Source organism: Onychomys torridus, chromosome 8 (genome assembly GCF_903995425.1).
Source record: "Onychomys torridus chromosome 8, mOncTor1.1, whole genome shotgun sequence".
Taxonomy (NCBI): domain Eukaryota; kingdom Metazoa; phylum Chordata; class Mammalia; order Rodentia; family Cricetidae; genus Onychomys; species Onychomys torridus.
In genome coordinates this window covers 60749251-60776642 of record NC_050450.1, presented here as the reverse complement: position 1 = coordinate 60776642, position 27392 = coordinate 60749251, and the positions used below count along the sequence as shown (strand labels likewise).

At 44.3% G+C, this 27392-nt stretch overlaps 2 protein-coding genes across 11 annotated transcripts in view; one reads left to right on the top strand and one right to left on the bottom strand.

The window, feature by feature from the left end:
• Positions 1-531: 531 nt before the first annotated feature.
• Positions 532-3125, bottom strand: Txndc17 (thioredoxin domain containing 17). The gene is made up of 4 exons (XM_036194857.1): positions 2469-3125; positions 1889-1970; positions 1438-1513; positions 532-688 (listed from the first exon to the last, which is right to left on the bottom strand). The coding sequence occupies exons 1-4, from the start codon at positions 2815-2817 to the stop codon at positions 620-622; spliced, it is 576 nt and encodes a 191-aa protein (XP_036050750.1). The 5' UTR covers positions 2818-3125; the 3' UTR covers positions 532-619.
• Positions 2769-27392, top strand: part of Kiaa0753 (KIAA0753 ortholog) — a 51471-nt gene continuing 26847 nt past the window's right edge. For 2 of the 10 annotated variants that reach the window (XM_036194846.1, XM_036194855.1), the window contains exons 1-7: positions 2769-3036; positions 7702-7847; positions 13206-13809; positions 16205-16311; positions 17368-17430; positions 19337-19552; positions 21306-21516. In XM_036194846.1, coding sequence (XP_036050739.1) covers positions 7755-7847; positions 13206-13809; positions 16205-16311; positions 17368-17430; positions 19337-19552; positions 21306-21516 — 1294 coding nt within the window. In that variant the 5' untranslated portion in view covers positions 2769-3036; positions 7702-7754. The other 8 variants (XM_036194849.1, XM_036194850.1, XM_036194848.1 and 5 more) reach the window with 8 other exon arrangements.

Below are 27392 nucleotides of genomic sequence, written 5' to 3'. Positions count from 1 at the left end.
AATTCTTTTTTGAAGAAATTGAGATTTAGACAGTAACTTGCCTGTGGCTAGAAGAACCAGCCTGTCTTCAAGAGAATCACATTTTAGACAGTTGTAGTTATGGAACAAAGCTACCTAAAATAAGCATATACATTCCATGTGTCTTCCCTAAATGGTTTAGTGAAGTTCTACATTTCAAAGGCAGAAAAGGGTTTTGCAAATGCATAGAATTTAAGGTAACAGATCCTAATAGATGCAGATTTTGAAGTTAGTAAGTTACTTTTTATCTTTAATATTTCCTCTGAGCTACCACTGCCATACTGAAGACCCATTTTACTCAAATCTTTTAAATAGTCATGTATTACAAAGCTAATTGGAAGTTTGTATTTTAATTCTTTATTGTTTAGACATACACTGATCAATTCAAAGCAAATATGTGGTTTCTTTTAAGCAAACCAGGGAATCAAGACACAATTGTGATCATCAAATCTTTTTTTTCCCGAGACTACGTAGCTCTGGCTGTCCTGGAACTAGCTCTGTAGACCAGGCTGGCCTTGAACTCACAGATTTGACTACCTCTGCCTCCCAAGTACTGGGATCAAAATCGTGCTCTACTAACACCCAGTGCTATCACCAAATCTTAATCTTCAGAGAATATCATTTCCACGAGGTTGGGTTGAAGGCACTCAGATTCCACAAGTTTTTGAGGCTGTAAAAAAAGAAGGTTAAGTTTTAAACACTGCTATGAAATGTTACTAGGGGTGGAGTGAATTCTACATTCAAAGTAGACATTTTTGAACATAGAAATGTTGCCATCAGAAACTATCAGATAGCCAGGTCTGGTGGTGTATGCCTTTAATCCCAGCACTCCAGGGGCCAGCCTGGTCTACAGATCGAGTTCCAGGATATCCAAGGCTACACAAACCCTTTATCAAAAAGAAAAAGAAAAAAAAACAACCTAAAGAAAGAAAGAAACTATCAGCTAGTTATAACAAGCTTTATGAAGTAGTTAAGATACTTAAGATGAATCATTAAAATACTTGGCCTGAAGGGCCTTAGCAGGTCCCATACCAGGAAGCCCCATAGACTGAAAACAAGAGACGGCAAGTCCAGTGCCTTGCCATCTCTTTCCCTCGACTCTTTAATTTAGGATCCTAGGGGCAAGGCTGAAATAAAGGGAGAGCCTTTTTAAACGTGAAAAATGGAGTTAGAAAACAGTGACACATGCTTTCAGGAATGAGTCAACTTCTGAACACATAATCTTAACAGTGGCTGAAAAACACTCCCCAAACACTCTTCTGCATTATTAGTTCATTGGGATTTGGCAGGGGAATAGGCACCAACTTGTGTTTCTGATTCACTCTGACAGCAATGTGATGTTGGAAATTAAATGCCAAGATCTTTTAACAACTTGAGTTTTAACTACATGATAGCCACAACATAAAGGTAGATACTCACTGTTCCATATTTAAGTAGTGTAGGCACTGCAGTTAATTTCAGTTTTTGTCTGAAGTCATTACTTGGGTCTTTCCAGCTATTCCAAAAGGAAAAGGATCATGAAAAATACTACTGTATTACAGTTTACTCAGCAGTGGATCTATATTTAGTATATTAGTAATCATTGCTTTTGTTAACATTTAAACATTTTGAGGATTTAACCTAGGTATCACCCTCTACAAAGTTTACATTCAAAGTGTGGCTAAGGTAAAATATAAAAGGTCAGGTCAATAGCATTCTGAACTTATTCCACACCAAATTTATTGATACTATGTGGCAGACAGAACATTAACGTCAAATTTGGATTCAGTAATTCTAATTGCTTGGCTTATGCAAATATCTGAGGTCCTTTCCACCCAAGTTTTAAGAACCTAGCCCATGTCTGGAGATAAGGGTATACATGATCACTTACTAAGGTCTGTCTCCTACTTGGCAGTAGATGAACACACAGTCTTCAGTAACATGCTTCAGTCCCTCTCGAACGACTGGCTCAGCTTTTTAAAAAAGTTAAGGTAATTACACATCCAACTGCGATAGCCCGCGCCCTGCCCCCACAACCTCTCCCCTCTCCCCAGTCTTAGTAGACTTTAACCTGCAGCAAGAATGAGGATGTTAAAGTCATGTTCTCTTTTGGACTCGAGAATCACTAAGTCCTAATCCTGACTGTCCTTAAGACACACCTAGAACATCAGAAAGCATATATGTTTGCTAACGTTAAGACCAACTTTTGAGTCCTGAAAGACACTAATCATTTGGGGAACTGAGAATTTTAAAGAATCAGGTTCCAAGATCTGAGTCCATGATAAAAATGAGGGCTACCCTTGGGTGGAGCGAATCAGGACCTAATGAGAGACAAGGGGCCAGCTCAGACTCTTCTGCGGGTCTACAGAACCAAGATCCTTATCTTTGCCACTACGATCTCACTTTCTGGCTTTAGTAGGGACCTTTCTTCCCCACTTCTGCGGCGTAGCAACCCGCAGTCCCAGTCTCACCTTCCACACAGTCCGGACACCAGCTCTTCCCTTCGGCATCCTTAGAACCACTAAAATAGGCGAAAATGGTCTTGCCCTCGTGCTCCTTCACAGCCTGGTCGAACTCCTCGAAGCCGGACACGCTCACCTCCTCGAAGGTGGCCATGGGTACAGTCCCGAGAAGAGCTCGGGAGGCGCTCTGGGGACCTGCCGCCTCTAGGCGGGCCGAAGTAGGGCGTGGACAAATTTCCGGGAGGGAGGTGCCGCTGGAGCTGTGCGGTGCTACGGGAGCCTCGGAAGACCATAACTCGGTAGGACAGTCACTTTGGTCTGCTGAAATTTCTTTTTGGCGCCAGCTCTCTTCTGACATCTAGACTTCTGACCTGGTCTGGTCCCCACTCTGGTCTCATGGACAGTAACTGCAAAACCCGTCTCACTACAACACCTTGATCCTCCAATGGCTCTGGAAGCTCAACGGTTCCCAAGCGGCCCCGCGCTTGTTGCCATGGCGACTGGGCGAGAGGCCGGAAGCGAGGCCTAGCTTGGGCTTGTCTGTCCGCCTCCGGGTCGCCGCGCCTCGCCGAGCCAGGTGGGCTCGGGCCGGAGCTGGGGGAATTCTGGGAAGCTGCGTTAGGCAGAGGGGGACAAGTGAGAGGAGATCTTACCCCGGGCTCCTCTAGCAGCTCCGCCCCTCCAATTACCTTTTCATTTGTCAGGCTTTAGGGGGGCCGGGGCTGGGGGCGGCGTCCGGGGCTGGGCGGGGGTACGGAGAGAGCTAGGAGGCAGAAAGGCGGCGAGGGCCGGACCGAGTGTTGTGAGTGCGTGTGCGGGCCACGCTGTCTAGGGGAACAGGTGCAAAGACAGCGTGCCCGAGCTTGCGTTGGGGAAAGGAATTGTCCCGGAGCTGCGAGCCCGGCAGTGGGCCACGGGCCCATACCCGAGCTGCGCAGGTGTACGCTGGCAGCAAAGATGCCGGCTCGTTGCGTGGTGGCCGGCAGGTCTTGGTGGGGTGTTCGGCCCCTGTGGGCAAGGAGGTGGGGCGCAAGGATGTCCCGAGGCTGTGGAGTAAGGCGCCGGGTGAGGTCTTCAGTGCGGCGGGTGCGCTGTATAAGCATAGGTCGGCGGGCTCTGGGGAGGAGACGAACTCCGGAGCCCCGTGGGGTAAACAGGGCCTCTGGGACACCTGGGACTGCAGGCTCAGTTGAAGCAGGAATGGACCCAGGGATAGTGTGGGTGAACGGGGCTGTGGGCGAGCCCGAGGTGATAGGGCCCGCTGGGTCTGTGTGGGTCACTGGATCTGGAAAGGAGGAGCCAGACAATAGTAATCCACCAAGCTGTGAGAGAAAAGGTCGACCAGGAACACTTGGCCACGAGAGCATCCTGGAACTGTGGTTGAAGGTGCAAGCTATGAGGGTAGCTTCAGGATGCTGGGAAGGAAGCAGAGTGGAGCTCCATCCTGTTCCTGCGGGAGAGGGGCCAGTCGAAAAGGGTGTTCCCGGGCGAGCGTCCTGGGTAGAGACCAGCAGAGGTGGTGTCACAGGACCCTGGGTGAGAGGACATGCTAGGACTTTCCCCCGGGCCTCAGGACTACCCCCAGCTAGGGGAATAGAGACGGGTTGTGAGAGACTCTCCACCTTCTGTAGGCAGGGACAAGCTGGGAAGGCGCCTCCTGCTGTGGGTGGGCCTGAGGTAGTGGAGAAGATAGGCTCTGCTGCCTCGGGCCCTTGGGAAGAAAGACAACCAGTGGGGCTACCTGTGGCCATAGGATGGTCTGAGGCTGTGAAAAGGTCCAAAGCTGGAGAAGTGATGGAATGTGGGGGTGCCCAAGGTTCATGTTGGGGAGGGCAGTCTGTGCACGTTTCTGGGCCTCTGGCAGAGGAAGCTGTATATAGGCCCATGTTATGGGAAAGGGGGGAAATTGTAGGACCGCCTGATGCCTTGATGGTACTACCCAGGGCTATGGAAGATGAAACTGCCTCCCGGGCAGCCACAGGGTTGTGGCAAAGGAGACAAGAGGTGGAGGATATAGGTTCTAGGGGTATTCCTGGCCTGAGGGCCGTGGGACGGTATGTAGGAGTGCCTTGTGCTAGAGAAGAGGGAGCCAGATGTGGAGGTGACCCAGGGTCATGGGGAGCTGCACAGGCTGCAGAGCTGTCTGCTTCTGAGGAGCTAGAGGCAGGTTCTTGGGGTGCCCAGGGCCCATGGGGTGTAGAACAGGCAATGGGAGCACCCAGGGCTTTGGGAAAGGAGGCAGATGATGCAAGTGTTCCAGGACTGTGGGAAGCAGGACAGCTGCCAGGCTTGCAGACTGTGGTGGTGTCAGGAGACAGGGGAGAAGAAACCAGCTATGATGTTTCAGGTCTGTGGGAGAGACAGCAGTCTCCAGGGGCTCCTCTAGCTGAGGCATTACCAGGGCCAGTTATGGAGGAGACACATGGGAATCTCCTAAGCCTATGGGAAAGAAGGCAGGTCATGGGGGAGCAAGAGGCTCAAGGTGCTGCGGCTTTAGGGATACCCGGGGCTATGGATCAGGGTGTCAGTTGTAGAGCTCTGTCATGTCCGTGTAGGAGGAGGAGGGCAGTGGGGGTGTTAGAGACAGTTGTGATGCCAAAATATAGGTGTGCCACAGAAAGAGTACCCTCGGCTCTGGGTGTACCTGATGCCTTGTGGGTGTGTCAGGAAAGCAGATCCACAGATACTGTGAACCTGCAGGGAAGGACTCCTGTTGCCTCTGGGAAGCCCAGGGCTCCTGAGGAATACTCATCTGTGGTAGAGGGTACTGAGTCTGGGACTCTCTCTGGTTCACAGGGAAGGAGACAAGCTGTTGGAGTTCCCATGACTCCTGAGATACCTGGTTCTCTGGAGGTAGAGGCTGGCTCCAGAAGTTTCTCAGGCTTGTCAGGAAGGAGGCTAACTGTAGGTAAACCTGTTACTGCAGGGATATCCCCTGATAGTGTGGCCATGTCTCCCAGGACATCTTGTTCTATGTGGGAGCATATTAGTTCTAGGAGAGTCTCAGACTCAGCAGAAGGCAGACCACCTGCAGGGGTATCCATGACTGTGGGGCTCCCCGAGGCCACAGGGGATGAGATACTAGCTGAGGGTTTACAAAGAAGACAGTCTGCCTCGATGCCCGTGGCTGCTAGAATTGCCACAACTGTGGAAGCACCCACAGCTTGTGGGCTCTTCAGGCCTCACAGGGTGGTGGATAGTGCCTGTGGAGAAAGCTCGGAGATATGGCAAAGAAGACAAATGACTGATTTGTCCACTGTTGCCAGAATCCCTAACCTTGAGATGGAAGCAGGCTCTGAAGGTGTTCCTGGTCTGTGGAGGAGACACAGTGGGGTAGTTCCTGAGGTAGTGAGGGGGACATTGCATCAGGGGACGCTTGCAGCTGTTGGGGCTCCCGTGGTCAGACATGTACCTGCTGCAGTGTGGGTGACTGGCTCCCCCAGAGAGGAGGCAAATGGAGGTGTCTCTGACCTGACAGTGGTTAGGAGACAGCCCGATGTTGGAATAAGGGCATCAGGGGAGGAAACAGGGAGTAGAGGGGTCCTGGGACTTGCAGGGAGGGGCCAGGCTGTGGGGATGTCTTACACCCATGAGCTTAGTGCCAGGATGTGGGGCAGTCCAAGGTCTGTGAGGGAGGAAACAACCTATGAGAATGTTCCCAGAGTATCTGCAGTGAGAACAACTGTGCCCTCAGTTTCAGGGGAGGAAACAGGCCTCGGCCATTTCAGAGAGAATCTGCAGGGCAATGGGGGCAGAGCTGTACGAAGAGTTCCTGAAGCTAGAGTGAGAGGGAATGGTTTGGGGGAGAGGAAGGAGGGTGGATTGAGGGGCACCTTCCAGTAGCTATGTAGAAAGCAAGTTGGAAATTGTCCTGGGATTCTGGGAGGGAAGAGGTTGGGGAGCGGTTTGTCTTGGGTCTAAGTGAAGGAACAGATTAGTGTAGGGACCTCATGGTTCCCTGGAGAGATACTTTATGGCAGTGTCACAGGGTGTGCAGAGAAACTAACTGGGAGACTTCTGGAAAGATGGGGAATGCATTGGGAGAGGGCTATCCTAGGACTTTGTATAGGGGAATGGTGTGGGGTGGGTGTCCCTGGACTTGTGTGTGAATGTGTGTGTGGTTGATGACTTGAGGTGTACAGCCCCAACTCTGCAGCTCATTCTGTGGCTTCGGCTCCAGCCTTGTGGTACTGGCAGGCCAGTTGGCATTGCCTTACTCATGTGCCTCCCATCTGCCTCTTGGATCATGTCTCCGTAGTCTTAGAAACAAGGAATCATGTACAGCTGTCTTTATGTTCCTACAAATGCATCTGCCTTGAAGAGAATCCAGTCTGTAAACTTCAGATTTTTTTTAAAAAGTTTAAGCTAGTTTTTTTTTTTTTCTCTTTCTCTCTCTCTCTCTTAACCTGGAATTTACCAGTTGATTTACTGTAGGATTCTTTGAGAGAACAAATTCTCCATTGTATTTAAAACTTATAGTTTCTCAGAAAATTGTTCAACACAACCATGTTGAGTTAAGTTGTTTCCTGTGTGCAAGTACTGATTATGGGAAATAAGAGAGTGACAAGACCCTCAAGTCTCAGGGAGCCTTGTCCAGCTGCAAAGCTGAGACACAGACCTTGAAATAGGTAAATAACTGTGTGAGGACGCGGTTAACCCTTGAGTGGCAGGGCCATTCAAGCTTGTTAAGAATCTTCAGAATAGAGAGAAGGATGCCGGTGGAGTTTCTTACAGCTTTCTAGATTCTTCGGTAGCTGTAGGCTCACTGCAAATATATACAGGTGTGGATGATGGGGGGAGCCAAACACCTAGAGAGCCTGTTCCACTGTTTAAACCTCAGCTTTATTTAGAATCACTCAGAATTTTATCTGAGCTACTTAACAGGAATACATTCTGCTCTTTTGACCAGTCACTAGGATTTATTCATGTAGAACATGTCCATGAAACTATCTGGTCACAACAATATTTTATCATAACAAGTAATATCTTACTGTAGACCCTTGGGATTTGAAATGAAAATGGTCTGATGGATTATCGTTAAAATAGTAGCTCCCTATTCTTTTGAAAATGAGAATTTCAAAAGTAGTTGCTTTTATAAGAAATAGACCTCTTTTTAAGCAGTCATTCTTGCATGAGGTTACTGTGAGTTCCTTCTGGAATGCTGCTATATAAGCATGGGGTTGTAGGTTGCTTACTCTGGTGTTTGAAGATTGTGGCTAATTTTCGACATGTTTCATTTAAGGAAGATTTGCCTGATGACTTGGTGGTCACTGATGTTCTTTATCACCTGATGTGATGGGACCAAGCCAGACAGCTTCTACCTGTGTTCATCTAGCATCCAGTATCCAACTAGATGGAAGGAGTGACCCTAGGACTCTTCAGCCTCAGGTTATTTTGCTGTTTTCTTCTGATATTTATTACAAAACATTTTAAACATAAAGAAAAGTTGAAAAATAAAAGGACATTGAACATTTTGATGCCATTTTCTAGATTCAGTAGTTGTTAATAATTTGCTATGTTTTCTGTCTGCTCAACCATCTGTCTCTAAGGTTTGTGTATAAGCATACTAAAGGAAGCTACAAACATTGATGCTTTCGTTTTAAATATTTCAGAACACTTTAAAAATGAACTCTTAATTAATTATTAATTAATTGTACCATTATCACACTTAAGAAAATAACTTAAATAAATTTACATGTGTGTGTCTGACTGTGTGTGCAGGGGTACTTTCAGAGGCCGGAAGGCGGCGCTGGACCCCTCCAGGCGACAGTGTGAGCCTGGTACCCCTTATCCACAATAGCTATTTAATTGGTCCGTTTTCAGGAATATGAAAAGTAAGAGTTCAGTACTTGGTTACTTTGTGTGTCTAGCCACAATGATGGATAGTTCAAATGCTATGTTTAAAAGTTACAGGTTCAATTTTTCTCCACTCTGATTTTTGGTGTGGTTGGCTTTGGTTCACTGTTTTCTGTTGGTATTCCTTCCTAGGGTTCTCTGTTACCTTTATGGAACTGTCTCCCCGAGCCCTTCTTCCCTTGTGTGTGTGCACATGCACTCACAGGGTCCAAATGCTGTGCACACAGATATGTCCAGGGAGGCATTGTCCTCCACCCAGTTGTTGTTTTCTTCTTTCCATCCTGCTCCTACTCACATCCCACGGGTAACCAGTCTCTTAACTCCCAGTTTCCTTTGTCTTTGTCCTTCTGTCCCAAGGACCAGATGCATGCCTGTATTGTTATGGTCTCATCTTTTCTTGATATTACAGCTACTATTTTCCTCCTTTTTTTCCTAAGAAATCTCCCACACCAGTTCCTAGAGCTATTTTTAGAGACATCCTCATGTCTTACTTATTTCTAGCACTCTGTTCTGTAGCTGTCCAAAAGTGTATTCCATGGCCAACCCTTTGTAGACATGAGGGTTGATGTCATTAATTGGCAATTACAAACCATATAATAGTTTGTAAAAGTAAGCCTTTATATGTGTATTGTTGGGAATGCATCTGCATGATATCTATCTTAGGGTTTTCATTGCTGTGAAAAGACCATGACCATGGCAACTCTTTTTTTTTTTTTTTTTTTTTTTGAGACAGGGTTTCTCTGTATAGTTTTGGTGTCTGTCCTGGATCTCACTCTGTAGACCAGGCTGGCCTCGAACTTACAAAGAGATCTGCCTGGCTCTGCCTCCCGAGTGCTGGGATTAAAGGCGTACACCACCACTGCCTGGCCCACGACAACTCTTAATAAAGGAAAACATTTAATTGGGGTGGCTTGCTTACAGTTTCAGAGCTTCAGTCCATTATCATCATGGTGGGAGCATGGCAGTATGCAGGAAGATGGTAGCTGAGAGTCCTGTATCTTGCTGGCAACAGGAAGTTGGCTGAAACACTGGGTGGTATCTGAGCATAGGAAACCTCAAAGCTCACCCCCACAGTGACTCACTTCCTCTAACAAGGTCAAACCCACTGCAACAAAGCCACACCTCCTAATAGTGCCACTCCCTGTAAGACTATGGGAGCCAATTACATTCAAACTACCACAGTATCCCAAAAGTGATACTAGACTGCTGGGTCAGAAGTAGCTGAATATTGCCCAGTTACCCCCAGAAAGGAGTGTGCCTCTGCCCACTACACATTCTCTCTCTTGCTTTCTCTCTCCCATCTCCCCTCCCTCTCCCTGCTCTTTCTCTCTTTCATCTCTTTTGTCTTTCCCATTTCCTGTGTTTTTTTAAAAAATGTGTATGTGAGTGTGACTGTGAATTTATGTGCATTACTCTATGATAATGTGTTTCACCATAGCCTTACCAAAAGCATATAGTGTTGTACTCTTATTTTATGGAATTTCACTGTCTTTTTATAAGGCTGAAGATGGTTTAAAGATTTTTTAAAAGTATGTGTATGTATATAAGTTTGTATATGAGTATGTGCACACGAGTGTAGGTGCCTGTCAAAGTGAGAAGCTTAGAGTCTCCTGGAGCTGGTGTCACTGGAGGCTGTGAGCCACTTGACATGGGGCTGGCAATCAAACGGTTGTCTTCCAGAACAGAGCACGCTCTTAACTGCGAGTCGTCCTCCTCTGGCCCCGGGTGAATGTCTCCCCTCCCCCACATACATGTTTAAGAGTCTGACTTCCTTTACTTTTCTCCTGCCTTGCCCATTGCCTGTGGTTTCTCACCCTCGTGTGTGCGTGTGTGTGCGTGTGTGTGCGTGTGTGTGTGTGTGTGTGCGTGTGTGTGTGTGTGCGCGTGTGTGTGTGTAAGTGTGTGTGTGCGCGCGCGTGTGTGTGTGTGTGTGTGTGCGTGTGTGTGTGTGCGTGTGTGTGCGCGTGTGTGTGTGTGTGTGTGTGTGTGTGTGTGTGTCTCCTGCAACAAGACTAAGCACTTGACTCCTGAGCCACCGCTCCAGCTCACTGTGGTTTCCTCTGTGACCTCAGTTATGGAGCCCTTTGTACTTGCAAATTATATTTTCTTCTAGTTTTTCAGTTCTTTGGTCTTTGCTTATCAAGGCTTTTTATTTGTGTGTTTGTGTATTTGTTGGTTCTTAACCAGGGGAGATTTTTAAAAGAAATTTCACTTACTTATTTATTCATTCATTTGTTTCTTTTTTTATTATTTGTTTGTTTGTTTGTTTATTTGAGACAGGGTTTCACTGTGTAGCCCTAGTTGTCCTGGACCTCACTGTGTAGACCAGACTGGCCTCAAACTTAGAGATCCACCTACCTCTGGTTGAGTGCTGGGATCAAAGCAAAAACCTTTAAAGACTTTCACATTAAAGAGGAGTTCATCAGTTTACCCCTCCCCTCAGTGTGGATATCAAAGTCTTCCGGTATTGAATTATGTTTAGAGGAAAGGCTTTCCCAAATAAGGCTACAGATTTCAATTTTTAAAAAATCTACACACATTTCAGGGTGTTTTGTTGTTGCTGTTATTTTCTTCTTAGTGAATTGTTCCTACTCCTCCTTGATCACCCATGTCCCCCAAAAAGTTCTGAAGTTTTAGCATATACATGTGATTATTTGAGCACATTCATTGTGAGTGTTGGGGAGATCTCCCAATGAAGGTATCACGAGTCCACTGAATTCAACAACATGGATTTCCTTACTAACCTTACATAGGTAGCCCTTTTATGTTTTAAAGTCATAAACTTATTTATTTCTTTTGGCCTGATAATCCTAGAGCACATTACTTAACCTAAGAAAATAATGTAAAGCAGAAAAACAAAACAGAACAAAATCCTAAAGACAAACCTGTACTAATAATATACCTGTTAGTGGAAAATTTGGAGCAATCTGTTCAATACAGTTATACTTTAGTCTGAAAGGCTGGTTTTTGAAGATTAGAAAATGCAGCTGTGAAAGTAATCTCAAAAACCATCAGGGGGTTGGGGATTTAGCTCAGTGGTAGAGTGCTTGCCTAGCAAGCGCAAGGCCCTGGGTTCGATCCCTAGCTCAAAAAAAAAAAAAAAAAATAGTCCTTCCATTTTGCCGGGCAGTGGGGGTGCACGCCTTTAATCCCAGCACTCGGGAGGCAGAGCCAGGCGGATCTCTGTGAGTTCAAGGCCAGCCTGGTCTACCAAGTGAGTTCCAGGAAAGGCACAAAACTACACAGAGAAACCCTGTCTTGTAAAACCTGAAAAAAAAAAAAAAAAAAAAAAAAAAAAAACCAGGAAGCTAGGCAGTGGTGGTACATGCCTTTAATTCCAGCACTCAGAAGGCAGAGGCAAGTGGATCTCTGTGAGTTTGAGGCTAGCTTGGTCTACAGAGTGAGTTCCAGGACAGGCTGCAGAGTGACAGAGAAACCCTGTAGCCAGAAGTTTTCTCTGGTCCTGCCCAGCCCTGTGGTCAGGATGAATTTCTTCCACACACGCTCGGACTCAAATAAACACACAGAGACTTATACTATTTTCAAACTATATGGCCTAATGGCTCAGGCTTCTTGCTAGCTAGCTCTTACAACTTAACTCAGCCCATTTCTAGTAATCTATGCATTGCCACATGGCTTCGTGGCTTAACAATATTTTCACATCTTGCTTCTCCTGGCGGCAGCTTACAGTGTCTCTCCTGCCTCTCCTTTCCTCTTCCTGTAGTTGGAATGTACTGCCTAACCTTATTCTGCCTCACCATTGACCAAACAGCTTTATTTATCAACCAATCAGAGCAACATATATTCACAACATACAGAAAGATATCCCATAGCAAAACCCTGTCTTGGGGGTGGTGGTGGGGGAACATCAGGAATGTGGAAGCATATTTATGTTTAAATGTAGAGCCTCATGAGATTTATCTATATGATGAAATCTGCTAAGAACTTAAGTCTGTGTAAGCCTGGGTAACTTGACTATTTAGAACAAGATGCTTTTATATGGGTGCAGGATAAAAGTATGTCCAATGATTAGATGAAAATCTCAGGAGGACCTAGGGGTAGCAACAGTGGCTTAGGTCTGCTATGTGGTATGTGCCTATGGAGCTGTTTTTAGGAAAACTCTAATCCAGGGTCTTTGTGTCTTGCTAGACTTTGACATCCTCAAACAGGACAGATCTATAGTTGGGAGTTGAAGAACTTACTGGTTGCTACATGAAGTGTTGTAGGGCAGCCTTTACAGGAGGACCAGTATGCAGTTAGCAGGTAGAAGGCTGTTTGCAGGACTAGATGACTTAGTACAGAACCATGTATGTAGCGTATGCAGGTGACTGGCTCTATGGATGCACTAGAAAAATATCTCTACATAAAATAAAATATTGGTGATATTATTCCTAGACGCTTCTGGAGGAGTCACATGACCGTGCATGTGCTGCCAGCAGTCAGGCAAAATGCTTAGTCACTCCAGGGTCTTATGACCTAAGTAATCCATGCACAGAGTGGTCACATAGTCTGCACACAGCGTGATCACGTAATCTATGTCCATGCATGGCATAGCCACGTAAACCCATATAAAAGCAGACTCTACCCGATTGCCAGAGGTAGTGTGTACCTCCTCCCCACCCTCACCTTTCTTTTTGATAGGCCTACCCACCTCCACCCTTTCCCTTCCCTAATAAAACCTCTTATAGTGGGTTCCATTGTACCTTGTGTTTTCTCACGCCTAATAAATAACGCTGACAAATAAATAACAATTAGGAACTGGAATGTATGTGTATATGTGTATGTATCTATGTATGTATGTATGTATGCATGTATGTATGTGTATGTGTGTATCAGCTGTGCAACATGTTATTTTTCTAATGTGAGCTTATTTTTGTTTATTTCTTAAAGAACCAGCTGCAGTTTAATAGGAATGTTCCTACACATCCCAGCAACTTGGCAGTCCGATACTCTTGTCCACATGCAATTAAAATTGAAAAACTGAAACACTCATATAATGAATTGTATCATTGTAAAGACTTGGATTTTAGAGCTGGAAATGATCTAAGCAGTTCTGTCTCATTTTCTGTCATATCAGAAGAGAGGCTTAGCTATGCTGTTCACCTAGCCAAAAGAGATGTAAAACGAAGACAGTTTGAAGAACACATGAAAGATCATCTCAGAAGTCAGCCCCATGTCTCTCACAAATGTGTACATACCAAGGTGGATAAGAAGGACTCAAAGAGTCAGAGTGTCTGTCATTGCAGCCACCAGCCATCTAAAGCAAGCGTCTCCAGCTCAGGTGCCAAGGTTTATATATACACATCTGATCATCCAGGGCGATCAGATCTTACTGTGCCAAATTCACCACCTACCCATGATCCAGGACTTCAGCCACAGCCCAGGATAGAGGAGCACAAAAACCTGTGGGAACAGAAAAGCCTTTTAGAAGTTCAGCGACTCCGAAAGGAATTGAGCAGTTGTATCCATAAAATAGAAGCAGTAACTAAAAAAGGTGAGAAAAACCTGGTTCTTCATTTGATGAGATGCTGTGGTGTGGGATAAATGCATTCATTTGGGGGACTTCTCCCCCCAACACACACACTACCAAGTTCCGCTGTGAGCTGGTTGGTTCAGTAGAGCTCAACAACCACTATAAGAGAGTTAGGCTTAGAGACTGACCTGGATCTCCTTTCTTTATTGAGTTGGCTCTGCCCACTCCTGCTGCCTGACCTTGCATCTCCTAATACCTACATACAAAGTATCCTGTGATATTTGCCTTGTTAATACTAAAGTGGGGGCTGGAGAGATGGCTCAGAGGTTAAGAGCACTGATTGCTCTTCCAGAGGTCCTGAGTTCAATTCCCAGCAAACACATGGTGGCTCACAACCATCTGTAATGAGATCTGGTGCCCTCTTCTGTATACATAATGAATAAATAAATCTTAAAAAAAAAAAATACCGAAGTGCTTCTCACAAAATTATGTTTAATTTGCTTTAAAAGACCATAGGATATGTGTATTGTAGATGAACCCACTTCATTTCTGACCACAGGGTAGAAGGCAAGAAGTATAATCATAATATACTATTTTCACAGTAATTAGTAATCTCAGGGCCCTTGCATTTCTTTGGGAAGTAGTAGATTCAGGAGTAGAGCGTAGGGTTACTATAGCCAACAAGTAGGATGCCAAGTCCAGCTCTTGAACAGTGAGGCATGAGTGTAGCAAAAGTTGCTATTGGGTTACGATAATACATAGACTAAAATTGTATTTTGCATTTAAAGTTTAATTAAAATATGAACATATAAATATGTGCATGTTGGGAGAAAATGTAAATACCTTATAAAGTACCTGTTGGTTGACACAAGATAAAACTAGGCACTGAGATGTAGCTGGATAGGAGACAAGAGGACTGGAAAATAGATGTGTTAAGGATGGTTACAAATTCATCTCCTAGTTCCTAGGAACCAGCTACAAAGAAACTGCCACCTGTTGCAGACCAGCAATACCTAAAACAGGAAAATGGAGCTGCCTGAGAAAACCAACTTACACATACACAGCCAGCCTTGCTAACCAGCATGTTGTGTAACGATTGAGCATCGCGGGGGTCCAGAACATCCACAGAACACCCCAGAAGTACTGTGGTTTATTTGTCATGGGGTCCATTAGTGTCAGTCTGTGGCATGACCCAACCAGATGCTTTATGTAGAAGCTAGGCTATCAGGGAACAAAGCTCCCAGGTCTCCTGCTCTGGTGATCTGGCTTAAGACCAGGACCTTTAGAACTGAGCTTTGGAAGCTCTGTGGGGAAGGACTGGCCTGGTTTACTTTGTTTCATAAATATTTTAGTGGACCACCAATACTTGGTAACTATAATAACAATGTCCTGACTGGGACAAATGACTAAAAAGACGTGTGAATACATAGTTACAGTTTCTGCATTCAGCAGTTGTGCTTTCCCAAGCCCAGCTGGTTGCATTGGAGCCACCTTCAAGGTGGAGTTAAAAACCCCTGCCTAAACCAGTTCCTGTTTCTGTTCTTTTTTTTTTTTTTTTCCGAGACAGGATTTCTTTGTGTAGTTTTGGTGCCTGTCCTAGAACTTGCTCTGTAGACCAGGCTGTCCTCAAACTCAGAGATCTGCCTGGTTCTGCCTCCTGAGTGCTGGGATTAAAGGTGTGTGCCACCACTACCCGGCTCCATGTGTAGTATTTTAAGGAGAAAATTAAGTTCAGAACATACTTACACTTGCAAAGTATTGCTTCTATTGAATTGTCTGTTAATTGTCTGTCTTGTAGAAGAATTTGTGTAAATATATTTGCAAACAGTGGTCTAGAAGAATTGCATAGATTGGATTTCCCCTGGGCCGTCTTCCCGAAATGGTCTGAGTCGATCTTTAAAAACTATGGGGAGCCTGTGTGTACAAGATTGTGCTTCTTGATGCATAGATGAAGACTTAGACTTACAATCATTCAAATGACTTTAGCACTTCTATCTTAATGTGTTGAGAAAGAATTCTCATTTGGATTCAGGATAAGAAAGCAAAAATAATCTCACTTAGCATGAAAATAGTCCAGTAAAGGTTTTTTTTTGTTGTTGTTGTTGTTGTTTTTTTAAATAGAGGAAGCTTTGTGGATTTTGGCTCAGTGTAAAGAAATTTTGAGACAATAAGAAATGCTTCACAGAGAAGTCCAGTGTTTCAGTGCATTTGGGTGTGCAGGACAGCTTGCCAACATCTTCCTGTCCCTGCTGTCTCTTGAGTCAGTACACAGGCTCTCATTCAGTCTTAGCCTTGGCTGTTGGAGGTTGAATCTGCTAGTAAGACCCAAGATTTCAGCTATTACTCCATTAAATTCTTAAGGTTTCTTTGAGTTTCTTTGTGTGGTTTTTAACCTAATGTGGGAACATACTTTCAGATAGACTAGAAGAGGCTTTGGATCCAGATGAAGAGCATCGAATCCGAGTGAGGAGACAGGAGCAAGCTGTGCGCTGTGCTCGAACGCTCTATGTTCTTCAGCAGCAGGTGTGGGAAAGCTGGTGTGTGTGTGGGGGGGAGGGAAAGTGGGGGAAGGAAAGCCGGGGGAGGTGGGAAAGCCGGGGTAGGAAGTGGGGGAAGTGGGGGTGGGTGAAAGCCAGGGGGTGGGAAAGCAGGGTGGGTGGGGGGTGGGAAAGCCGGGGGGGTGGTGGGAAGGTGTGTGTGTGTGTGTGTGTGTGTGTGTGTGTGTGAGAGTGTGTGAGTGTGAGATGGATTGGCTGTCCCGGAACTTGTTCTGTAGACCAGGCTGGCCTCGAATTCACAGTGATCTGCCTGCCTATGCCTCCTGAGTGCTGGGATTAAAGGCATATGCCACCACTGCCCGGCAATTCTATGTTAATAAACCTTTAAATCTTTTCTGGTCATCAAAGTACATGTTGGTGTTTATAGCTTGAACCAAAAGCTATACTTTTGTTTGTTTGTTTAAAGGCAAATGCCATAGTTAAATTTTCTTGTGTATTCTTTTTGAATCCTATGTTGGTTCTTATTCTACACCATTGCCCCAGAAATTGTGTGAGGCAAGTGCTATGCCATGGGCTTTATATATTCCTAGCTGAGATTGTTCTGAAACATGAATCTACCATGTCAGATTTTTACTTAAAGACTTTAGTGGTGCCTGGTGAGTCCCCCACCCCCACTGTGTGTGTATGTATGTGGTGTGTGAAAGAGTTTCACTGTGTAACCTCGGCTGGTTTAGAACTCAGATAACCACCTGTTTCTGCCTCCCTAGTGCTGAGGTCAAAGATATGTGCCCCTACACCCAGCAGAAAGCAAAACTCTTCAGTGTAGCACTTAAGACTCAGTGAGTTGTCCTGTCTGGTATTCATGTTCAGTTCTTCTCACACTGGAGACCTGAGGATAGCTCTAGTGACCATTTTGAACTGGAAACCATACAGTGTTTTGGGAGCACTGAGGAGAAGCCTTTTCTCATTTTTAAGTGATTTGAGTTAATAAGAGTTATATTTGGACAAAACAGGGTCTGTTTTTTTCTATAAGATAAATGGACAGGTATAAAAATGACATTTCCACCTTTTTAAAAAACAGGTAAAAGAAGTCCAGGAAGAATTGGATAAACTGAGTCCACACAAAATTAAACATACTAAGAAGGTATGTTATAATTCTGATGAGTGGTTAATAGAGTGCATTTTACAGTGTTTTGTCTGTGTACACCTGTTGGGGACTAAGCTGCTAAGGGTTCTGAATGTGGAGTTGCCTTCTAAGGAAAAGGATCTGAAACAGGTCACTGTATGGTCACTCCTGATATACAGACAGGTCACTATATGGCCACTTCTGGTATATAGGCAGGTCACCGTATGGTCATTCCTGGCATAGACCAGTCACTGTATGGTCACTCCTGGTATATAGGCAGGTTACTAAATGGTCACCCTTGGTTTATAGACAGGTCACTGTATGGTCACTCCTGGTATACAGACAGGTCACTGTATGGTCACTCCTGATATATAACTGAAAGGAAATGTCTCAGCTCTGGACCCCAAGACCAAGTTCTTAGCACAAAGCAGATTTATTTACCTCAGAGGGCAGGGAATAAGAGACAATGACAGGAGATAAGGAAGAGGGAGAAGGGAAGGGAACAAGGGAGAGGGGGCAGGGGTATTTGTCCTGGAGGACACAGGCCTGCCTCTGGATAAAAAGGAAACAGACCTAGCCCATAGGAAAATGGCAGTTTATAAAGGTAAAAGCGGAAAGTCTGTGTTAGCATGAGGTGATTAATTTTAATTAGGCATGTTAATTAGGTGAGTCAAAGGTGTTTTTTGATGGCTGGGCTTCAATACTTGATAGCTGGACTTTGGTGGTCAGTCTCAGGAGGAGGAAGTGGCCAAGTAAGGGACTAGACCTTGGTGGCTAGCTTTAGGAATGTGATCTAATGATTTTTTAGCAAGGCAGAGGGAATGGGGGAGAAGGGCAAGGCCTGCCAGAGCTGGATCTGGCCAGAGTCCCTTCATAGACCACAGGAAAGAAAAGAACCTGTTTCTAGAGAACTTGAGGGTTTTTAATTCTCTTCATGTTGGGAAAGGTTTTACAGCAGGAGCACTGTGTGGCAGATAGACTCTAGATATTCTTTTTAAAAATTAATTAATTTATTTTACATCCCCAGCACAGTTTCCCCTTCACTTCCCAGTCTCTCCCTCCTACCCCCCTTTGCCCCTCCCATTGCTCCTCCATTTCCGTTCAGGAAAGGTCAGGCTTCCTGTGGATATCAACGAAACATGACATATCAAGTTTGCAGTAAGACTGAGCACCTCTCCGTGTATTATGAGGAGTAGGGACAGCCCCTGCTCCCACTGTTAGGCCTTCTACAAGAAGACCAAGCTACACACTGTGGCATATATGGAGAGGGCCTAGGTCAGACCCATGCAGGTTCCCTGGTTGTTGGTTCAGTCTTTATGAGTTCCTATGGGCCCAAGTTAGTTGATTCTGTGGGTTTTCTTGTGTCCTTGACCTGTCTGGCTCCTACAGTCCTCCTCCCTCTCTTCAGCAGGATTCCCTAAGCTCTACCTGGTGTTTGGCTGTGGGTCTCAGCAACTGTTTCTATCTGGATGAAGCCTCTCTGATGACAATTGGACCAGGCACCAATCTATGAGTGCAGAGGAATATTGTTAGGCATCATTATGTTGACTTTTTTTCTCCAATTGTATTTGGTTCTGTCATAGGTCTCTGGGCCATCCAACCTCTTGGTTCTGGTGCTCCAGGCAGTGTCTGATGGGCTCACTCTCGCGGCATGGGTCTGAGGCTGGACCCAATATCAATTGGCCACTCCCACAATCTCTGCACCACCCTTAGCCCAGCACATCCCATAGGCAGGAGAGACAGTAGGTCGAAGGTTATGTGCCTGGGCTGGTGTATGAGTCCCTCTACTGGAAGTCCTACCTGGTCACCGGAGATGGCCAGTTCAGGCTACTATCCTTATTGCTAGGATTCCAGATATTCCTAAAGGTTGCTGTGGTGTTAGGAACCTGAAGTAACTAACCCTTTGCTTCCTCTTTGTTGTCAGTCGTGGGCAATGTCTAGGCTGGCGGCCGCTCATCGAGGAGCCATCCGGGCCTTACAGATGTTTGTCACTCAGTTTACTGACCGAGGGGAGCACCCAGTTCCTGCTCGGTGTAAGGAACTGGGAAGCCTTATTCGTCAGCTTTCACTGTGTTCTGCCAAGCTGGATACTGATCCTTCTGTGCCAGATGTGGTCATAGACATCTTGCATCAAATTGAGGTATGAAATGGACTCCAGTTTTTGTTAAAAGGGTGTTGTTTCAAGGCAGGGAAATAATGCTGACTCTCTCTAGTTCTAGTCAGTGAGAATATAAGACAAAGCTGCTGCCTGGTAACTTGGTGCTTTTCAGAGACATAAGTTTGCATTTTTATTGTTTTTATTCCCTAGTCTTTATTACATTTCTTTGAGAGAAGAATGATATAATATGTCAAATAACACATACTGTGGCACATATGCCCATGCATCATTTATACACAGAGTAATAAAAGAATAAAAAGAAAAATGGCAAGGAATTCTCAGATTAGTACTTAATTATCCAATTTGATCTAGATAGGTTCTAGAAAAGAACCACTTAGGATACATGCAAGTAAGGGCCTCAGCTCTTGGAATGACTGGAGACACTTGGCATGCCACAAGCGGATGTGCTCATCAGGAATGGACAGTGTTCTTAGCTCTCAGTGGTAACAAAGATAGCAGTAGCAATGAACTCTGGCTTTGTAGTTTCACAGGTTTGCAGTCCTGCCACACAGTGAAGCCTTCCATTCTTGCTGCAGTACCCTGACTTCAAATGCATTTGTTACTACTGATTTATATGGTTGCTGTTTTTAAAGCAAAGGTCAGAGTGTTCTCTTGAGGGCTGGAACTAGTAAGCCACCCATGCCAATGTTACTTCTGTCATGCATTTTCATCCAAAAATAGGAAAAGATAATCGTATATTAGTAAACTGTTGGCCCTTGTGGGAGACTGCATAGTCGGGAGAGTGCTGTTTACCACTAACTGCTCTGGTGGTTGTTAAATCATGCTTTGCCGTTGCAGTCCTGTTGGGTAGCAAATGTCTGTGATTGACTTTGGTTACATCTGTGTAGACATAGCTCACTATCAGGAGGGTGAATGTCAAGGGCAAATCTCAGAACTTTTGACAGCATATTATATCATGTCATTCATGCTTTTTCAACTTACCTGTATGAAACGTTACTGAATAAAATAATTTCATTTAGAGGACCTATCTTCCAAACCCCAGAAAGGATTTCAAGAGATTACCCTGAGCAAGAGCACCTTGAACAGTGCATCTTAAGCATAATGTAGATCTCCCCTAGTTCTGAAAGTATTCGGTATGTAGGAAATTAAATTCTTGTTGATTCCTTGCCTGACTATCCTGTTTCCATATGATCCTGCAAATTCAGCCTCCCAGACTATGCTCAGTTGTCTTTAATTTGTACTGACCAGTACTGCCTGGTGATGAGTGGGTGTGCCTTAGAGGATAGGGATACTTACCTCCTGCCATTACTGCCATAGGCAAATAGCCATTGGACCCACTAAGTTCTGTTAGCTTATGGCAATGTATGTTCAGTGTAATGTATTTACCCACATAAAACACTGCTTGAGTTTATGGGGTTTGTTGAAAATGAAGACCCTGTTTAAGCAGGTCAGCTATGTTTTGAAGACTGGTTAGTTTCCAAAGTGATGATTCTGAATTTTAAAGTTAGGATGCCTCTTAAAAATGGTCATACTCGTAACATCTTTGCTGTTGATTTTAATGAGCTAAACTAGTAAAAGAATTTGTAGAAGTTATTTTTATACATTAATCACAGGTTGAAATAATACTGATTTTAAATTAAGCAAACACCCTGTTAACCACTAGAGATAGCCATTTAATGACATGTCTCTTTGGAAGGTGTTATTTTTCAGTGTTGTGACTAAAGTCATACTCTAGTAATATAAACTAAGAGAATAATGACCATTTTCATGACAGGCTTTGGAGTCTCTCCTGGAAAAGAAACTGTCACCTAAAAAGGTAAAGAAATGTTTCACAGAAATTCGGAACAGATTTCCTATTGGTAGCCAAAGAATCTTAGAGAGATGGCCAACTGTACTTCCCAAGAATGAGAGGAGACCCTTGGTCACAAAGGAGACATTTCCACAGGAAGCCAGTCGACCTTCTGTGGCAAAGAGGCTTCTTGCTGGTATGTGTCTGAAATGTCATGGGTGATATTTTACTCTGTGAAAGTGGCTGCAACAGTTACTGCAGGGGTGGGGCTGAGGTGGTAGGATTTGTGGCCCTGTCCAGGAGAGTTGCCTTGCAGTTAGGATGAAGAAGCAGCAGCCAGCGTATGTCCTAGGACTGGAGGCTGGAATATGCTTCTCTGGAAGACGGTGAGCAAGTAAACCCCTTGCTCTGTCCCAGTGCTAAGCTGACGTATTGTTCTGATGTGTGGGTGCATTTCCAGATCCTCATCCTAGGAGAGGGGATTGTTAGGTTGTGTGGTATGCACATTTGAGCAGATGCTGCTAATTTACCCCATAAAAGGAGGTGGTAGAAGATCATGTTTTAAAGATGAGCAGTGTTTTATACAATAAGATCTGAATGTTTCCAGCTTCAGTGAGGAGTGGCCTCTTACTGTTGCACATTTCAGTTCTGTCCTCTGAAGGCTGCTCATGGCTTCCTCATGTCTTGTTCCTTCTGTGCTGGTTTCCCTTTTGTGTTCTCGAACCCTCTCTGTCGGTTCCACTTCTTTCACGTATGATGATCAAAGTCTGTGGATAGTGTAGCTCACGTCACTTTTTGGCTTACATGTATTGTAAATATTTTTTCCTACTTAGTCCCTATCTTTGGAATTTGTTTATAGTATTTTTTTCTGGTATAGAAACTTAATTTTGTAAACAAAACTGTCAATCTTACTTATATTTTAATACTTAACAAGACAACTGATTTTTCTTCATTATTTTTCAAAAATGTGCTGGTCATTGCTCACTCTGAGAACTGAGAATAAACTTACTCTGTGTGGGAATGCTGCTGGCAGTCCGTGTCAGCTCGTGGGGGAAGCGGTGGCTATGCAGGGTGAACGCTTACCGCAGCCCCTGATCTCGTCCTCCAGTCCAGGGGAGAGGCTTCCACATAGGGGTTTATAAATTCCTTGCTACATGTGTTTCTAGTTTTCTGTTTTGTAGTTTTCACTGCTGTTGTGAATGACATTTCTTATTAATTATGAAATTGGTTGTCACTACTTACTTAAAGGGAAGCTGTTGGGTTTGTGCACTGGACTCCTATCTGGCAGTGCCTTGAAGTCTTTTCTTATGACCCTGTGTTTTGTTGGTCCTGCACAGCTGAAGATTTCTGAAACTGGAAAGCTTGTATTTTTTCCATGCTAGCGATCCAGCCTTTGCACATCCAGGCAGACGCAGCACCACTGAGCTGCACAGCTGGCAAAGGGTACCCCCACCCCTGAGGTAGAGCCATCCTGCCCTTCTTGCTTGGTAGGCAGCCAGCCTTGTAACTGAGGCTGACCTGTAACTGTGCAGACCTGGGTCTTAGGCCTCTTGGTGCTGGGATTGCAGGTATGAGCCACAGTATCCTGCTGAGAGATGTGTCTGGTAATTAATTGTAACATTTTCAGTTTTCAGTATTTAAATTCTAATGATACAATAGTGATGTTTGTTATAAGTGGATGCTTTAGATTTGATGAAATAAAGTTTTGCTGCTTGATATTTTTTTTCTTGACATTTTCCAGATAGATGAGATAACCTATAAACATCTATGGGTAAAATCAGTAAACTAATTTTCCTTTCTAAAAAAGTTTTATCTTATTTGTAATTATAATTAGAAAGAAGAGAGGGCTGATAGGTATATATGTGGAGGGCAGAGGGCAATTTTGAGAGATCGGTTCTCTCTATCTGCCATGGGTTGGTTCCAAGGATTGAACTCAGGTTGTCAGTTCACACACAGTATATAAGCCCTTTTTATCTTCTGAGCCATCTTATTGGCCCTGGTCTTCATCTGTTAAACTGCAGTAGACCATGTAGACAGAAAAATGTACAAAGTGTCAGCTCACTGATGACCTAATACTAGGAGAGAGACTTCTGGACTTACAGAGTGACAGCCCCTCAGAAATGCCCTTTGCCCTCCTCCCTCTCACCCTGTCTCCTGTATGTTCCTAATTCTTAAAAAGGTTTTATTTTTGTTTTTAATTGTGTATGTGCAGTGCCCATAGAGAGTAGAAGTGGGCAGTGGATCCCCTGGAGCTGGAGTTACAGACAGTGTGAGTGGCCAGGCGGGTGCTGGGTGAGCACATGCTCTTACCTTCTGAGCATCTCCAGCACACAAGTTATTATTTTTTTTCAGAGACAGAGTCTCACTGTTTAGACCAAGATGGTCTTGATCTCCTAGAGATCATCCTGCCTCTGCCTCCTAAGTGTTGGGATTAAAGGTGTGCATCACCGCTCCAGGCTATTGTTGATTTTTGTTATCTCTATATTTACTGTTGTAGATCTCTTTTTTTAAAAGATGTATTTATTATGTATACAGTATTCTGCCTGCATGTGTTCCTGCAGGCCAGAAGAGGGCACCAGATCTCATTAGAAGTGGTTGTAGGGGCTGGAGAGATGGCTCAGAGGTTAGGAACACCGATTGCAGTCTGTGCTCTAAACCACTGAGCCATCTCTCCAGCCCAGATCTCTGTATTTAACCTTAGATTTACTGAGAGTAACGACATGTTGAATTTCCTCTGACTTTGTTTTGTGTTTTCCATTTGCCAAAGTTTGGGTCCCCCCCCCCTCATTGTAATTTACTATGTCAACATTTTTCTTGAGATCAGAAACTTCTGTGTATCTCATCTCTATGGTGTGTTTGTTGTTCTGCTGCTCTTCTGTGGACCCTGAGGAGCTTAGTGATCTTCCTGTAGCCTCAGTGGAGTACTCAGTGATGACAGGAGGAGCAGTCCATTGAGTGTGTGTGGAGGGATTCTGCAGTTCAGCTCAATTCTAACAGCTACAGAAGAGCCAGGTCCCACAGATGGAGGCTCAGTTCCAGAAGACTGCCCCACTTGAGATACCAGTTGCAGGTCTTGGGTTGTAACCTGCAGTTCTAAATCTAGGCTTGCTGGGATTGCTCACTGAACTCACATTTACTCCCATTACAAAGGACACTATACCAGATATAGGTGAATAGCCAGATGGGAGATACCTAAGGCCAGGAGTGTGGGAAGGGGCAAACTACCTCCAGGAACCCACATATGTATAGCAACCCAAAAGCTCTCTGAAGCCCATAGTGTAAGAGATTATCATGCAGCTTCATCACATAGGCATGCTTGATTATAACTGAAGCCCTGCCTGCTGCCTAATTTCTACCCTTCCTTGAGTATGGGGGTTGGAATAAATACAACTTGTTGTGGAGACAGAGGAGGAGGCCTGGCTCTGCACTCGCTCTCCTTGTGACCTTGAACAAATGCTTCATTTATTTCCTCACCTGAAGAATCTTAGGAAACCTGTTCTGCCTACTCTTGGAGGTAGCATGGTGGGACCAGATGGATGTGAATTCTGTTCAAAACAAAAAAAGTGTTGTACCCAATGTGAAGCATGGTAACAGTCACATGGACACCTTTACTGTGGAGTGAAGCTTGGCTGTAGGTAGCCGGTTTGCAATTTTCATGCGTTTGCCCCTGGAGAGCAATGTGGCAATCTTTAGTGGTTTTGTTGTTGTTGTTGTTGTTGTTGTTATGATCTTTCAGAGGGTCATGTTTCTCTTTCTGTTTTAGATGCCACTGTTCCTCTTCCTAATTCTTCATTCTAATTTCCCGAGCTTCCTACTCCCTACCCAATATCTCCAAAATGTCACAGGGAGCTGCAAGGGAGGGAAATTGTCTCTGTGTCATTTGGGATTTATGATCGAGCCTGATTGGATCAACTACCTTGAGATTTAAGTAATTGTTGGCTAGTGCGGTTCTTGGAGGCTTCTGACTACTGATTGCATTAGTGCCCTGTGTGCGGATGTAAGGAGCTGTGAGGCTGTGGCTGCCGTGTTCCCGTGAATTTGCACTGCATTTGCTGTCTGATTAATGCCATTCATAAGTGAAAAGGTGTCAGGACCTAGCAGCCAGAGTTGCTTCAATAGATGTAATCTTGGGAATTACTAAGCCTCAGACTGTGGGGTTGGTGCTGCATTCTTCTGTTCTGGTTTGTACCCTTGCTGTGAGAACAGCTGAGGAAAGAAGTGTTGGGGAAACCGGGACCCTAACTTACTGCTGCTAAGGAAGAATCTGAGTAAAGATTTCCTTTGGTTCTTCAATATTCTAATCAGAAAGGAATGGAAATAAGAAATACCATGTATTTACTATGCAGTTTAAAATGTTTTAGTCTGGAATTTTTTTCAAAAATTGTGACAAGTACTATTAAAGTCTCTTGAATATTTCCCCTCATTCCATTTTCTTTCCTCTCTAGAGGTTACTGTTATGAGCCTGTTCTGTTTTTATGTCTAGGCTGCTCATGTATGTGTCCATAATATATTGCTTCACACATCTGGTCCCGTATAGTATATATCAGCCTGTAGTGTGCTTCCCTCTTATTTAAATTAGTAGACTTGTTCATATTAATAGGTGAAATCTATTTTTTCCTAGTGCTAGGGTTCAAACCCAGGGCCTTACACATTAGGAAAGCTATATTCCCCAGCTCAGAGAATTCTAACTTTCTTTTGTGTGGGTCTCCCTTGTATGAATAAACCATATATAATTTTTTATCTCTTCATACTTCGTAATGAGCACTTGGGATTGTTCCCAGTTTCTGTCATTGGTCTGTGTGTGTGATACAAGATCTCACTATGTTGAGCAGGATGGCCCAGAACTCCTGGGATCAAATGATCTTCTCTTTCACCTCCTGAGTAGCTGAGAGTATACGTAGATGTCACCATGTCACTATACTGGCTGCTTCTGCTTTTATAAACAGTGGCAGGGTGAAGTGAAAGGCTGTGCTTCTTCTCTTTGTGTGTACATAGGTGAGTGCCCTGGGCTGAGTGTGCCTGTGATGCAGCTGCCTTCCTAGGGCATCCATTGATGGTGGATCGATTGAGTCACCCTTCAGAGGAGTTAACCAGTTCACTCCTGTGCTGGTGGTTGCTGGCTTTCCTCACTCCTCCTTTATGTTTGGTGTCATACTTCACATTTTCCCATTCTAATTCCTGTCAATGCTAGCTATGGCTTGATGTTCCTGATTGCGAAATGAAGTCTGTCATCTTTTCATGCTTTTATTGACCACTTGTTTTTCTGCATAAATTATAGTTTCTATACTTTTCAACATTTCTCTGTTGAACTGTTTATTTCCTTTATTGATTTGTAAAAGTTCTTTATATCATTTGAGTATTGATCCCATGTTAATTACATGTATTTTAGGGATCTTCCTTCCAGATTTGACTGATTTTTTTTATAGTGACTTTTGATCAAAAGCTATAGTTCAGTGTAAATAAACCCTAATAAGTCCATATTGTATTTGAGTTTAAGAAAGTCTTTTCTGTCCTGATGATGATATTTTCCTATTTTTTTCTTTTGAAAGGAGGAAAAAAACCACTTCCTTTAGGGCAGTCGTTCTCAGCCTTCCTAATGCTGCAACTCTTTAATATAGTTCCTCATGTTGTGATGACCCCAACCATGAAATTATTTTGTTGCTACTTCCTAACTATAATTTTGCTACTATTATGAATCATTATGTAGATATATCTGATATGTAGGATATCTGATGTGATCCCCAAAGTGGTCACAATCCACAGGTTGAGAACCACTGCTTTAGGACTTCATACTTTTGTGAGTTCAGTGCTGTTCAGTGTAGGGCATGGTTTCCACTCTGATATTTGATATGTGGACAGTAGCAATCTTCAGGTCATTTCTGCTGATCTATGGCTCCCATCCTGTGCCACTGTTCCTATGTTCCCTCCACACTGCCTTGACCACTGCAGCTCTTGCTAAGATTCTCATCTCTGGTCAAGAAAGATTCCTGCCTCCACTTCACTCCCCATTTTGTTGTTATTATTCAAATTTGTTGGACTAATTCTTAGACTTTTACATTTCACATGAATTTT